The sequence below is a fragment of the Hibiscus syriacus genome, unplaced genomic scaffold, assembly GCF_006381635.1.
Source record: "Hibiscus syriacus cultivar Baekdansim isolate YM2019G1 unplaced genomic scaffold, ASM638163v2 tig00110223_pilon, whole genome shotgun sequence".
Taxonomy (NCBI): domain Eukaryota; kingdom Viridiplantae; phylum Streptophyta; class Magnoliopsida; order Malvales; family Malvaceae; genus Hibiscus; species Hibiscus syriacus.
In genome coordinates this window covers 891,005-906,807 of record NW_024062636.1, presented here as the reverse complement: position 1 = coordinate 906,807, position 15,803 = coordinate 891,005, and the positions used below count along the sequence as shown (strand labels likewise).

General features: G+C 34.6%; 1 protein-coding gene and 1 pseudogene across 2 annotated transcripts; one reads left to right on the top strand and one right to left on the bottom strand.

Moving 5' to 3' along the window:
• Positions 1-3,713: 3,713 nt before the first annotated feature.
• On the top strand, positions 3,714-6,518 carry LOC120114357 (protein ABIL2-like). Of its 2 annotated transcripts, none has more exons than XM_039135294.1 (10): positions 3,714-3,777; positions 4,483-4,620; positions 4,818-4,900; positions 4,979-5,129; positions 5,301-5,400; positions 5,501-5,593; positions 5,685-5,751; positions 5,834-5,928; positions 6,034-6,152; positions 6,347-6,518. In XM_039135294.1, exons 2-10 carry the CDS (start codon positions 4,525-4,527, stop codon positions 6,500-6,502), a joined length of 960 nt encoding a protein of 319 aa, XP_038991225.1. In that variant the 5' UTR covers positions 3,714-3,777; positions 4,483-4,524; the 3' UTR covers positions 6,503-6,518. The 2 variants fall into 2 exon arrangements, with proteins under 2 accessions (XP_038991225.1, XP_038991226.1); XM_039135295.1 differs by lacking the exon at positions 3,714-3,777 and adding an exon at positions 4,125-4,145.
• Positions 6,519-13,476: 6,958 nt separating this feature from the next.
• LOC120114358 lies at positions 13,477-14,998 on the bottom strand (annotated as a pseudogene).
• Between the last annotated feature and the right edge of the window lie 805 nt (positions 14,999-15,803).

The following is a 15,803-nucleotide window of genomic DNA, read 5'->3' as shown; positions in this document are numbered from 1 at the left end:
TTGATTGACAAAGTCGAACCACTATAAATCGTTGTGCAATTACTTTCAATTTTCTGCAAAAGCTTCCACCAAATTTTTAATTGCCAATTCACCCCCCTCTTGGCCAATTCCGTCAATCGATTAACTCAACAAATTATTTATGGTTAAATTACATTGTTAGTACCTTAATTTCATAATATTTCAAATTATGGCCATTAATTTCAATATCTTGCATTCCAATCCTTATAATTTTAATTTGTTTATATATATTCGGGTTATATTATTTTATACAATGAATCATAAAGATATTTCCTTAACTTACTAGGAATATGTTTTAAATGATTATTGGTATAAAATAGTACCCCTGATGTTTATTTTTGGGATCATAAATTAATTAAATTTAAATTTGTAAATTTTTACTACAAAGACAATTAATTAATAACAAATGTACCAATTTTGGGCGTTGTGGGGTGCTAACCCTTCCCCACACGTAACCGACTCCTGAACTCATTTTCTGGTAAGCAGACCCTTTTTGTGTTATTTTAATAACTGTTTTATAAATTTTATTAAAATAACCAAATATTTTTTGTGACCAATCACACATCGACAAATAATTGGTGGCGACTCCTCAAATTGTGTTTTATCTAATTCAAAGAAGAAAAACACTTACTTTTTCGAGACGAGATTTAAAAAATAACGACATTTGTTTTTGCCGGGTAAATACTGTCTCGACAGTCGATAATTACAAACAATCAATTGGTTTAGTAAATGAGACATTAGATCTCTTAAGTGAGGTCAACGTTCGAATTGACTTTTACGAATAGAGCAAACTGAGTTGAGATGGTCGTCTTTGCCTTTGTAATGCCTCATCCATATTAATCAATCAATAGATCAAATATTAGTAGTTATAAAAAAAGGTCGATACTTGGTTTTGAAAGATTCTACCTTTGAGGGGGCGTATGAGAAATAGGAGTTGCTCCAACCTTTGATGTGTTCTCATTCGTATGACTCATGACATAACTCGTACTCACAGTAATACGTGTAGGAGGCATATCAAATATAATAACTACAACAAACACACACACACAAAAAATGATAGGGTAAAGAGTTAGAGTGGTAAGTGATCCAAGACTCATTTTATGTAAAATAATTTTTCTATAATTTAACAACTTTATATATTTTTAAATAATTACATGTATTTTTTTTACATTTTTATAAAAATACTTGAAATTTCAATATATTTTTTTGAAATTTTTGTTGTACATTTTATTAAGATGAATCAATTAATATATTTTTAAAATTGTTAGGAACCAAGTGACATCTATAAAAAAATTGTAATTCAATTTGTTTGGATTTAATTATTCAAACTCAAACAATTAAAAAACTAAAAAATAAATTTAAGAATACTGTTTTCAATATTTGGAGTTGAACTAAATTTTGATGAGGCTAATACCTTCCAACGACTTTGGTGGAAAGATGGAGAAATTGAGAAGCAAAAAGAGGCAATGATTTTGCACAGCCCAAAGTGGGAGCGGGACCATCGCAATTCCCCACCGATCACGCCACTGATTGATTGGTTCCCACTTCCCAAATTCTCAATTTAAAAATAATTTATTTTACGGCCACTAAATACAATTCGACAATATACCCATCTTCTAATAACAAAATCATTTTATGGCCATGGATCACGAAACAAAAACACATTCTCTTTGAATTTCAACTTCACCAATTAAATAATAATCAACTTCATCATAGAGTGCGATCCTGCCATTATTGCACCCAGTCAACGCGCTACACTCTCTCCCATATAACCTGCTGACTTACCTCTCTCTTTTTCCCCCACAAACCAAGCTTGATTATTATAATAATTTGAAAAAACTTAAGGTGGACGAGTATGATGGGTATTACTAATAATAAATATTATTAATTTAATTTATAGAAATTTTAAATTTTAAATAACTCGACGTATAATTATAAGTTAGTTAAAAATTTAAAGGTAAATTTTTTAAAATAAAAAGTAAACTATACTAATGATCACTTAACTATTGTTTATTTTTATTTTGACTACATTTTTTAAAAAATTTTCCAATCAGGTCACTCAACTATTTCAATGCATTCAATTAAGTCACTTGTCGTTAATATTTAACGAAAAAACTGATGTCGCAGTTAAAATATTTGATATTTTTACACATTTGGTCTATATTACTTATATATTATATCAATTTGGTCCTAATTTTAATAAATTAAAATAAACTTAACTCTCAAATCAAATTGTGCCAAAGTAGTCTTTATTCATCTTATTCATTTCAATTTGTAGGAAAACAAACAAGAAAGAAAAGAAACGAAAACTTAAAAAACTATTTCATTTTTGAGAAATTTAAAAAAAATTAAATATCAAGCGCTTTGATTTCACATATATATCAAGTAAAATCAAAATTAATACTCTTAAAAATTAATCCAAAACAATTAGATTTTACTTATATTGCGATGGATTAGGTAAAAGTAAAGTTATAATACTTGGATAGTTGAGTAATAAAAAAAATATTTTTAAACAAATGTCTAAAAGTAATTACAAAATAAAATAATACATCTAATTTAAACTCCTAAAATCATTGAAAGATATAATTTAAACACATGAATTTGTCACACTAATTATATTGCATGTATCTATGTAAAATATAATATTTTAAGCTAAAAAATAAAGAACATATAGAGAAATGTTTCACGTCTCATCACAAAACATTGACAGATTTATTTTACTTTATTATAAGAAAAATAATGAAAGCCAAAAAAGAGAAGAAAAATTGTACTGGCTGGCATTAAATTGGATTCCTCTCTAATTAACTATTTGGCATTAAATTGGATTCCTCTCCAATTAATTACTTTGGAATATTTGAGATTAAATTATTTTAATTTACTAAAATTAAGACCAAATTGATAGAATGTATAAGTAACATTGATTAAATGTGTAATTATATCAAATATACTAATTGCTACATCAGTTTTTTCGTTAAATATTATTGACAAGTGATTTTAATGCATTTAAATAGTACTTGAATGACATGATTGACAAAATTTTAAAATGATGGTCAAAATAAAAAGAATAATAATTAGGTGGTCACTATTATATTTTACCTTTTATTTTAAATAATTTATTTTTAAAATTTTAATTAATTTATAATTATACGTTAAACATTTTAAAATTTTATAAATTAATTTATAAATACTTACTATTAATGGTGTTTATCATCGTTCGTCTAGTGTGGAAAAATCATCCTTCGACATAACAAAGGAATTTGGTCAGTTATTGTTCATAGAATTATGTGTTTGAGACAGGAACCTGTGGAAAATAGATGCATGTGTCTCCTAATCAAACGGTTAAGCTTGTAGTTGTCCAAAACTACAGCTGCAAAAAGCAAGTTTTCCCACTAAAATGGAAGATAACCAGCGGGGTTCACACATTTCGGCTTTGGCTTTTGCTTTTGCATTTTACTCTATAAAATCTTGGTTAAACCTTGTTTCCCTCTCAATTTAGTCAAGGTTCAAACATGCACCCCTTCTTTATCCTTTTTTATTCTTCTTTCTTTTTGTACGACTACAAGTCTTTTGCCTTTTAAGCAGCTCCCAAGCCAGTAGACGCCTGTTTCTGTTGTCGTTTTTCAATGTTTAGTATTTTGTTTTCCTTCTTACGAATGTTAGCATCCGTGAATCATTAGGCGTTGTTTTAACTTCTGGTGATTTTTAAGCTGTGAGCTACACAGGAAGTGGGACGAAAGAAGAAGATTTTACAAAGACGAGGTTAGTCTATGCAATTTCACTCATGAACCCACTTTCTATTTCGGTTTAGCTTCAAGTTTTTGAGTATCGAAATTCTGGGAAACTGAGAAAAACGGGGAGAAGATTAACAAAACAAGGCTACCGCTTGTTTTGAAACCAGCTGAGCCCATTTGCCTATTTTCTGTTCTTTTCTGCCAAAAATAAGTATGGACAATTTTTAAGCTTTTGGGGTTCTTAAAATGTTCAATACATTTCCAGTATTGCTGTAGGCAAGACCAAATAGGCTTTTCTTCCTATAGCAGGAGCTGTATTGATTCCATTATTTTTGTTATATCTTCTTTTTTTAATTTTTTTTCTCCTGGGTAGTAGCTGAAGTGTATGATCAACTGGTAAAGTTCTGTTTGGTTTTATAATTTCTTATTATTTTCAATTGTTTCCTTAACTTTGTCATACATTTGGTAATGTTTAGTTGGAATAATTGCATTATTGTATCTCATTAGTTGCAGCTTAGCTTTCAAGTATGTCTACAGGTTTCAAGCTTGCTGCTGTCATATTGCTATTGATTCTCTGTGGTTCTTATTTTATGATTCTCAAGATTCAATGTGTGTTCATTTTGACTCTCTCCATTTTCTGACCCAAATACAAGCACCTTTGGTCATATTGATTATTTGGGGGTGTTCATTATGCTCAGGGGGACGTGATATTTGATTATTTCGGTTGATGCAGATCAAGGTTTGCTCGGTCCGTCCCACTTTGTCCACGGATTTAATGGCTCCGGCTGCTGCAATGCCCATGTCTCGAGAACCCTCCAATTATGATGAGATTTCTATGGAGCACAGCTTGTTGTTCTCTGATAGTCTTAAGGTACTAGTTACAGTGCTTGTATTTTGTTTCTCAAGGTAGCTTAGTTCCCATCCATGTTTCTCAAGTATGAAACAACCATTTGGCACTTTCGAGTATCGACACATTCGGACATGTACTCATGTCCAATGCTTGCACCCAATTCCGAGAATCATGGCTTTCTACGAATGCTGTTTTATGACACGGTTTCTTGGTTTCAGGATTTGAAGAATCTCAGATCACAGCTCTACTCAGCTGCTGAGTATTTTGAAATGTACTACACCAATGATAACCAAAAGCAGATGTGAGTAACTCTGATTCCTCATATTTCATACATTAAATTGTTGTAGTGTGCAAGTATAAGATCCTCATGTATATGCAGAGTGATAGAAACATTGAAAGATTATACCATCAAAGCTCTTGTGAATACCATAGACCATTTGGGATCCGTGACATACAAGGTTAATGATATCTTGGATGAAAAAGTTGAAGAGGTTTCGGGAACCGAGATCCGAGTATCTTGTATCGAACAGGTTAGCTTGGATTGTTTTCTTTAAATAGGGGGATAACTACAAGTCTAGCCTTGGTTTATTTAGAAGCATGGGGTATTATGCATGTATGATCCCAGTCTAGTTAAAACGCCACCCCTTTGCTTCATCATGGGATGATTCAGAGTACTGAAATATGTTTTACGGTCATTATAGAGACTGCGAACATGCCAAGAGTATATCGATCATGAAGGGATTTCCCAACAGTCGCTGGTGATTAATACGCCAAAGTACCATAAACGATACTTCTTGCCGGGTAATGTACCCTTCTCTGTTCCTTTTCGTTCTTTCCCATTCTTTTAGCAATTACAGAGACAATGATATCTGGTTGTTTTCAATGTCTGATTACTTTTCAGTTGGGGAGACTATGCACGGTGCGAACCATACAAAGTCAAAATACCTCGGATGCAGCCTAGATGACAAAGATGACTGGGATCAGTTCAGGAATGGTAGTTGCTCTATCTATCCTTCTATCATCCTTTTTACATTTTGGACAAGATTCTTATCTAACTTATTCCTACTTGTAATGACTTCTCTTAGCTGTTCGAGCTACAATTCGAGAAACACCACCGTCTTTAGTCCGGCAAACCCCGACACCTTCAGTCAGGTAAGGATTAATATTGGATTATAAATAATCCTTAGGTACTAACTTGTGTAAATAGAAACACTGATATTTAGTCTGGTAATAGTTTCAGAAAAGGGCGTTCCCCATCACCATCTCCACGGCCACTGCAGCAATCTTCAACCTTTTCCTTTACTGCCACCACACCGAAGAAAGAACTAGGTCGGATGCATTTTTGACTTCATTATATTTTTGAACCGCAGTCCTGTGCATTTTTCTCTACTCATCTTGTCATGTGTCATTGATGTATATTATTCGTTTAACCAGAGAAGCGAACGGTATCACCGCATCGGTTCCCACTTCTACGTACAGGATCCATGAGCAGGCCTAGAACGCCAAATAAGAGCTGCCCAACTACTCCGAATTCAGCCGGTGCAAGGCGGCGGGTAAGCATCGAATAGTTTAATCTGTATGCATAGTTGTTTCGAAGGAACTTTGTGGCTATTAACTGAAATATGTCTACGGCTAACTTGAACAACGTCAACTAACATGTCAATGGAGCATTGCCACACATTAGAAGTGTGTTAAAGCGGATACTGATTCATACAGTGTTAATGGTGCTTGTATAATTTATTGACAGTACCCATCGGAGCCCCGGAAATCAGCTTCGATGCGACTTCAAAGTGAGAAAGACACTGAGCAAGTCCCGAGCAAAAGCAAAAGACTGCTGAAAGCATTGCTGAGTCGTAAATCAAAGAAAGATGAGACGTTGTATACTTATTTAGATGAATACTGAGAAAAACAAACCACAGGGAGGAATATTGAGAAAAGCAATTCTTATATTTTCGAGATCTTATAAAGATATTCCACAGTGTATTAGTTTTACCATCATATTTCAAGTCATGTATAATATGCTTCTTTTCATCAAGTGTTATTTCATAGTGTGCCTGCAAAATGCAGTGATGTATGTAGGGATGGGCATTGGACCCGAAATCACCAATCAGTAGCTATCTTAATTTACTTTTTGACTAAACCCCAAAATCACCATTACCCTGAATTCACTCTCATAATTATAATAATCTAAGTCCACTTCTTGATCAATATCGCACGACCGGAGTTCAGCTGCTTGAATGCAGTCAGCGACAATCAAATTCCACATGGGGTTAAGTTGCCAAGTAGTCGATTCAACTATTTCAAAATAATAATTTTAAGGACTGCAAAAAAAAAAAAAAAGCTACAAAATAAATATTTTCAAACACTTTTCCATAACAATTTTCAAAAGCAATTCAAACTGGCCCTTAATAAATTTTAATATGAATATATTTTAAAATTATTTTGTAGAAGTTATTATATAGTGTTAAAGATTAAAAGTTAGAGAACTAAAAGTTATTTTATTTTACTTATAATTGAAGATACCAAGAGTTAATTTATTTTATTTTTTTATAATTGAAGCGACAGACATGAACTTTAAATTTGAGATGGTACAAAACAAGGTTAAACATTCGACCGAGTCAAAATAAATTCAATTAAAAAGTTTGTTAAAAATTCAATATTAGCTTAAATAAGTTCACACCTAAATTAATTTGATGTCATTGCTTACATCAATTTAGTTTTGATGTCATTGTTTACATCAATTTAGTTAGGTGAAAATTTAAGTATTTTTTTCATATTTTAATTTCAATGGTTTAGATTATTTAGTGCTTATTTTAATGAGTGGTTTATATTGTTTCTTGTAACCTATAAATACCCTACTTGTATTTGAGTTTTATCATCCAACAATCAAAGCTTAATTATAAGCATTTGAAAGCTTTCTTAAGAGTTCTTCCCTTTTGCAATTTTGTGAGATTATTCTAAAGAGAGTTTTTCTTCTTCTCGATCAATTAGAGTTTTTACTCTTTTCGATTCAACAATTGGTATCCGAGCCACGTTTTTAAGGTCTCTTGAAGTTCCAAGTATGCTATGTGGCTGCAGTTTTTAATTGATCTTCCACATCAGAAAAGATTTTTTGAGATTATTGTCGGGGTTATTACAAACCTTGTGAAGCTTCTTTGTGTCTAGAGTAATTTAGTACTCTGCTCGTTTGTTACTCAAATTTGTTCGGTATAGTCAAAGCATTGCCGTTAAGATGGGTGATCTTCAAGTAGTTGGAGGAATCAAGAAGCTCAACAAAAAAACTACAACACGTGGGCAACATGTATGGAGTCATACTTACAAGGTCAAGACTTTGGGAGGTTGTCGGTGGTGGAGAAGTTACACAACCGGCGGCAGAAGATGCCAATGACATCTTGCGAAAGTGGAAAATTAAAGCAGACAAAACAATGTTTGCTTTAAAGACCACAATTGAAGAAGAAATGTTAGAGCACATCTGGGATGCTAAAACACCAAAGGAAGCATGTGACACTTTTGTTACACTCTTTTCGAAGAGGAACGATATAAAATTACAACTTCTCGAGAATGAACTTCTATCAATGGCGCAACGCGACATGGCAGTTGCCCAATACATTCCAAGGTGAATCGATATGTCGCGAAATTTCAGAATTAGATCTGACAGCTGCTATTGGGGAAGCCAGGATAAAAAGAATAATTGTCCATGGTTTGAGACCCGAATATCGAGGGTTTGTTGCCGCTGTACAGGGATGGCTGACACAACCATCGCTTGTTGAGTTTGAAAATTTGCTTGCAGATCAAGAAGCCATGGCCAAGCAAATGGGAGGAGTCTCGCTGAAGGGTGAAGAGGAAGCGCTCTACACCAGCAAAAGTAGAGGGACTTTTCAGCAGTATACTGGCAGTGGATCTAAAAAGAATGGTGACAAGGTGAAAAATTACCAAGGAAATGGGGGCCATCATTCAGGGGGAGCTTCCAAGAATCGCGGTAATAGTAGAAAGTTCGATGGCAAGTGTTACAACTACGGGAAGATGGGCCACATGGCAAAAGACTGTTGGACCAAGAAAAAACCTGTTGAAAGTAATACTGCTACTTCCAGTTTGAAGGAGAATAGTGAAGATGGTTGGGATGCTGAAGCATTATTTGCTACTGAGGAATAAGAATTAGCTCTCACGGTAACAACACCAGAACGGATTGACTACAAGAATGATTGGATCGTAGATTCGGGCTGCTCAAATCATATGACGGGTGACAAACAGAAGTTGCAAAACTGTCTGAGTACAATGGAGGTCGTGTGGTGGTGACAGCTGACAATTCAAGGTTACCGATAACTCACATCGGTAAGACGATAGTTACGCCTCGATGTAATTCTAACCAGGTGCAACTTCAAGATGTTTATCATGTCCCAGGAATGAAGAAATTTTTTTTATCTGTGGCTCAATTAACATCATCAGGCCATTATGTCTTATTTGGTCCCCAAGACGTGAAGGTTTATCATGACGTCAATATCTCAGAAACATCAACAATGGAGGGACGACGCTTGGAGTCAATCTACGTGATGTCAGCAGAGTCTGCATATATAGACAGGATAAGAAAAAATGAGACATCAGATCTATGACACATGCGGTTAGGTCACGTTAGCTATTCCAAGCTAAGTGTGATGGTGAAAAAGTCGATGCTTAAGGGACTTCCTTTACTAAACATGAGAACAAACACGATCTGTGCAGGATGCCATTATGGTAAAGCACACCAATTACCATATGAAGAGTCAAAGTTTAAAGCAAAAGAACCATTGGAGTTGGTTCACTCTGATGTGTTCGGACCGGTTAAGCAACAATCAATTAGTGGTATGCGGTACATGGTAACATTCATTGATGACTTCTCCAGGTATGTGTGGGTTTTCTTTATGAAAGAAAAATCTGACACATTCTCAAAGTTTAAAGAGTTCAGAGACTCAGCTGAAGGAGAAGTGGAAAAGAAGATATGTTGCTTGCGCACAGATAACGGAGGAGAATATAGATCGAACGACTTCTCTCAATACCTAAGGAAATGTCGAATACGTCATCAGTACACTTGTGCCAACACACCACAACAGAATCGTGTAGCGGAAAGGAAAAACGGACATCTTGCAGAAATTTGTCGAAGTATGCTACATGCAAAGAACGTACCTGGAAGGTTTTGGGCTGAAGCAATGAGGACTGCAACCTTTGTGATCAACAGACTTCCTCAACCAAGGTTAGGATATGTTTCACCCTTTGAGAAACTATGGAACATAAAACCTACAGTTAGCTACTTTCGAGTATTTGGATGTGTATATTATGTGTTTGTTCCTGATCATTTACGGAGCAAGTTTGACAAGAAAGCTGTTAGATGTATCTTTGTGGGATACGACAGCCAGAGAAAAGGGTGAAAATATTGTGATCAAATTAGTGGAAGATGCTACACGTCACGAAATGTGGTATTTGATGAAGCATATTCTTGGTGGTCCTTAGAGAAGGAGGTGTTATCAGATTCGAGAGAATTTGGAGACAAGCTACAATAAAAGATGGGGGAGCACGCTGTTCAACTCCAAACAAGTTCAGATGAATCAGGAGATCCAAATGGCGATGATGTCAAACAAAGAGTGACTCAGAATCCTTGGCAAACTGGCGTGTATCAACAACCAAACGAAGAAGGTGGGCCTACTGAAACAGAAGAATTAATTCCATAATCTCAACTCCGAAGGTCAACAAGAATATGAAGGCCAAATCCCAAATATGCCAATGCAGCCATAATTGAAGAAGCAACAGAGCCTGAGACGTTCGAAGAAGCATCGCAGAGTTCTGAGTTTGATGACAGCTATGAAAGAAGAGATCGATGCACTTCAGAAAAACCAAACTTGGGATATTGTGCCAAAGATAAAAGATGTGAAACCCATATCTTGCAAATGGGTTTACAAGATAAAACGTCATCCAGATGGGTCAATCGAGAGGTACAAAGAGCAATTGGTAGCTCGTGGTTTCTCTCAACAGTATGGACTAGACTATGATGAAACATTTAGTCCAGTGGCGAAACTTACAACCGTACGAGTCCTAATTGCACTTGCAGCCAACAAAGACTGGAACTTGTGGCAGATAGATGTGAAGAATGCTTTTCTACATGAAGAGCTAGATCGAGAGATCTACATGACCCAACCAATGGGTTTTCAGAGTCAAGATCATCCTAAATATGTGTGTAAGCTGCGAAAAGCTCTCTACGGATTGAAACAAGCACCTAGGGCGTGGTATGGTAAGATTGTTGAATTTCTAACGAAAAGTGGTTATTCAGTAACACCTGCAGATTCTAGCTTGTTTGTCAAAGCCAATAAAGGTAAGCTAGTTATCGTGCTAGTGTACTTGGATGACTTAATCATAACCGGTGATGATGAGGCAGAAATTCTTCAGACGAAGGAGAATTTATCAGTTCGTTTCCAGATGAAGGAACTTGGACAACTTAAGCACTTCCTTGGTCTAGAGGTTGATCGCACACACGAAGGAATATTTCTGTGTCAACAGAAATATGCTAAATATTTGTTGAAGAGGTTTGGAATGCTCGAATGCAAGTCAACTTCAACGCCAATGGAACCAATTGTCAAAACGTGTTCACATGAAGGAAAGGATTTGGAAGATGCAACAATGTATCGACAATTGGTAGGTAGTCTGATCTACTTAACCTTGACCCGACCTGACATTTCTTATGCAGTTAGTGTGATGAGTCGGTATATGCAAAATCCAAAGAAGCCTCATTTGGAAGCAGTTCGACGAATACTGAGATATGTGAATAGTACAATTGACTATGGTCTTTTGTACAAGAAATGTGAAGACTGCAAGTTAGTTGTTTATTGTGATGCTGATTATGCAGGAGATCATGGCACCAGGAGATCAACAACTGGTATGTGTTTAAGCTTGGCTCCAGAACAATTTCTTGGTGTAGCAAGAGACAACCAACGGTATCATTGTCAACCACTGAAGCTGAGTATCGAGCAGCAGCAATGGCAGCTCAAGAGAGTACATGGTTGATACAGTTGATGAATAATCTACATCAACCAGTAGATTATGCAATTCCTTTGTACTGTGATAACCAATCAGCAATTCAACTGACGGAGAATCCTGTTTTTCATACAAGAACTAAACATGTGGAAGTACATTACCACTTTGTTAGGGAAAAAAGTTTTGCAAGAAGAGATTGAGATGAGACAAATCAAGACAGATGATCAAATTGCTGACTTGTTTACAAAAAACTTGAGTGTTGGAAAGTTTGAACATTTCGTCGTCATCATGGCGTGATTCAAAGAATGGAGGCTAACATTGAGGGGAAGTGTTGAAAATTCAATATTAGCCTAAATAAGTTCACATCTAAATGAATTTGATGTCATTGCTTACATCAATTTAATTAGGTGAAAATTAAGTATTTTTCTCATGTTTTAATTTCAATGGTTTAGATTATTTAGTGCTTATTTTAATGAGTGGTTTAGATTGTTTCTTGTAATCTATAAATACCCTATTTGTATTTGAGTTTTATCATCCAACAATCAAAGCTTAATTATAAGCATTTGAAAGCTTTCTTAAGAGTTCTTCCCTTTTACAATTTTGTGAGATTATTCTAAAGAGAATTTTTCTTATTCTCGATCAATTAGAGTTTTTACTCTTTTTGATTCAACAATTGCTCTTTTTGGTACACTTACAATGTTATATTTTTAAGAAGATATTTTGAGAATAAAGTTTTGATAAGAGTATAAAGAATTCAACAAATTGATTGGTATAAGAATTTGCAAACAATTACGGTCAAAAGAATAAAATATAAACTTAAAGAACTAAATAAAAAGAGAGCACTTTTAGTAAAAAAATAGGAATTAAAGTTATATAAGTATTCTATACTGATATATGATTATGTGGTTCAATTTGATAAAATAAACTTAAAATGAAAGATGAATTAAAAAAAATCATGGAAAATTAAGACTAAACTGAAAATTTAAAAATTGTTATCAAAAAAAGAAATTAAGAGTACATAGATATTCGTGATAGTCTATAAACATGCGGTTCAAATTTGATAAAAAAATGGACTCAAAAGGAAGATAAATTGAAGGAATAAGAAAATCATAGACTAAATCATAAAACTGTCAAATACTCTATCAAATTTTCAGTTTTTTAAGTCAAACAATTTTTAAATTTCAACTCGACTCAAATTCAAAATCGAATCAATAATTCGAGTTGACTTGAATAACTCGAAATTGAAAAATAAAATTCAATTTTTCGAGTTAAATCGAGTTTTGCTCAAACCCTGTAACAAAATCACATTAGATGATCGAAGCAAAAAGGGAAAATACTCTATTTCATTAAAATACAAAATAGTAAGAAGGCAATACACGAAATAAGTTGCCTCATTCACTGTGTTCAATGTCCTGCCCAAATTGTGATTATAAATCGTAATCACTCTCTAAGCAGTGATAACCAAAAATACATTTCAAAAGAACCAAAAACCAAAAAGAAAACAATTGTATACCCAAATGAAACTCAAAAACCATAAAATCCTATGAATTCATGAGATCGAACAATTTGACTCACCACTAACAATTGAAATTAATTCTAATGAATGCAATGCTGAATAACTTTAATCCCCGATCCGACCAAAACCAAAATATATAAAAGAGATGAGATTGCAACCCAGTTAACCATTGATATATTTACTTCACAAATATGCAGACTTGAGAATCAAAAATTACAATTTCTAGGGTGACGATGGTGATTTGCAGAACTAGAGATTTCTCAAATCATCCTTCAATCAACGTAAATTTAATGGGAGAAAATCACGATAAGGCAAATCCGATGCCTCATCTTGACACGATGACTGTGAAAACTAGTGACCAAGCTTACCTGACTAGTCCATGATCCCCTCCCCTACTCCACTCCTTCAAGAACAAAAGAAGTTCCCTTCGTTCATTCATTGACTTCTCTGAAACCATCTATATCCATTTCATTCCTCATAAAAAGAAAGGAATTTGACCCCAGGATGCTGATGCTGATGCAGATGCTAGTGACAACATGAAGGCAGAACTTCTGTTGTCTGACAATGGCCATGACTTGACACATACAACCCCAGACCGTCAACTCAACACACCCATATGATGGACTTGGAAAAGAAATTAAACATGCAGAATGCCAACTTCCTCAAACAGAAATGGCACGACTAATGGCCAACTTGGCCCATTCAACAATTCTTTAATAATAAGGTCCTTGGAAGACAAGCATTCATTCAAAAAGTCTTTGCTTGACACAGACTGCTGTATCATAGAACCAGTATGACTTCCCAGTGTATCAGCTAGATCTCCAAGGACTCCAATGGCAGTCTTCATGGCTACATCATCCCTATGTAAGAAACATCAATGTTCTTAACCTTGAGGTCGTGGGATCGAGTCTCATGGAGGACATTTCATAATTTGGAGGTCTCCTACGAAGTTGCTCTCAACCTAGTGTTGGGGGCAACCTACTATCTTACCTCCCCTTACCCCATTACAATGGGAACAAGGGACATCCATTTTTTAGACTATAAGGCATAGTCATTAATTAGTGTAAAAGCTTAAAAGAGGCAACTTTTAATAGAACTCACATGTCTTTCTCCATGTATATACCATCCAAAAAATGGAGGATGTGAGGTGCATAGGGAATTAACAGCTAGGTTTTGGGAGAGTTCTTAAACCCTTGGAAAATACCAGAATATGCCTCCAGAATTCCATTTCTCAGGAGTTTGTGTACTCTACCAGTTCATCATCACCTGCTATACGGGTAGATAACTCTGCAGCGCTCTGAAGTGCAGACATGACCCACATTAGGTACTTTTCAAAATACTCTCCAACTGCCAATGCATTGTCACCAAAGCATGAAAATATAGGAGGCTTCACAGAACGATGCAACTGGTTGCTTGATAAATTATTGAGAAGTTGAGTCATAATACCATCACAGTAAGGCACATTTTTTCCTCCAGTGCCCTGGAAATGTCACCCACAAGACCAACGGTCACATCACAGACCTGGTATTCCTCAAAATTCTGAAGACCCATTTCCATGTACCTATAAAACTCTGGCATGTATTTTGCAAATTTTGCTCCTGTTGCATAAGCAAGAGCACCAATAGCAAGCATGGCTTCCTCATGTACAGTAGCACTCCTACAAGCAAAAACCTTAAGGAAAAGTCCCATGATCTGATCTGCATACTGCATGAACACATATTTGGTTGATTCCGATGAACCAAGCTTCTGAATAATAACTTGTAAACAGCCACAAAGAAGGCCTTGCAATTCACTCTGCTTTTCTCTTTCATCAGATGAGAGTTTCTGGCCCTCAAGGGTGTTATGAAGCTCCATCATGATGACAGAACCAATTTCAGCACCAATGGAGCTGTCTCATCGGTTGAACATCTCACCACTTCATTCAATGTCTCATAAGCAGCAGTCTCAGCCGGGATTCACCAGCATCATGTTTATTGAGACTTACAATAAACAAATGTTTTTGAATTTGTGTTATCCAAAAATGTGTTACCAAATGTAGGAACCTTATTGACACCTACAATAAACATTATGCACCTTATTAATGACAAACATAAACTTCAATCACCTTATTTAAAATAAATTATGTCATTAACAAGTTTATTTCTGCAATAAACAATATTTCTCTTATAAGGTGGTTGAAATAAACAACATTTTATACATAGAAATAACAATATAATTGACATAAACATTTTTGACATACTGATAAACATTATGCTTGGTCTTAAATCATACTAATAAACATAGGTTCTTATAAACTTAAATCATACTACTAAAATAAGTTCTTACATATTCGTTAGTATCATCAAATCTAACAATTTATACTCTAAAGTTCATATTTTATCAAAATATACATTATCCATGAAGTAAAAAAGGTAATATTGTAGGATCTAATCTTCACTTTTTGATTCTCAACTATTGCCCTTAACCTTCAAACTTCATCAATTTCGATACGTTCCTTCAATTCATTGTTTTCGACTTTGAGTTTTCCATTCTCGACCATCACCATTTCAAGTGTTACTCTCAATTCTTCAACTACACAACCACTATCTTATTCCTTGTAAATCCACTTAAAGAATGTACATCAATTCTAAAGACATTTAAACAAAATACAAACTTCATATTTAAAGTAGAAACAAAGCAAACACTACCA

Excerpts from the sequence above, each read along its gene's own strand:
- LOC120114357 (XM_039135294.1), top strand. The coding sequence starts at position 4,525 with ATGGCTCCGGCTGCTGCAATGCCCATGTCTCGAGAACCCTCCAATTAT. Across the intron at positions 4,621-4,817 it reads TGTTCTCTGATAGTCTTAAG|GATTTGAAGAATCTCAGATC; the intron begins GTACTAGTTACA and ends TCTTGGTTTCAG. Across the intron at positions 5,594-5,684 it reads CTGGGATCAGTTCAGGAATG|CTGTTCGAGCTACAATTCGA; the intron begins GTAGTTGCTCTA and ends GACTTCTCTTAG.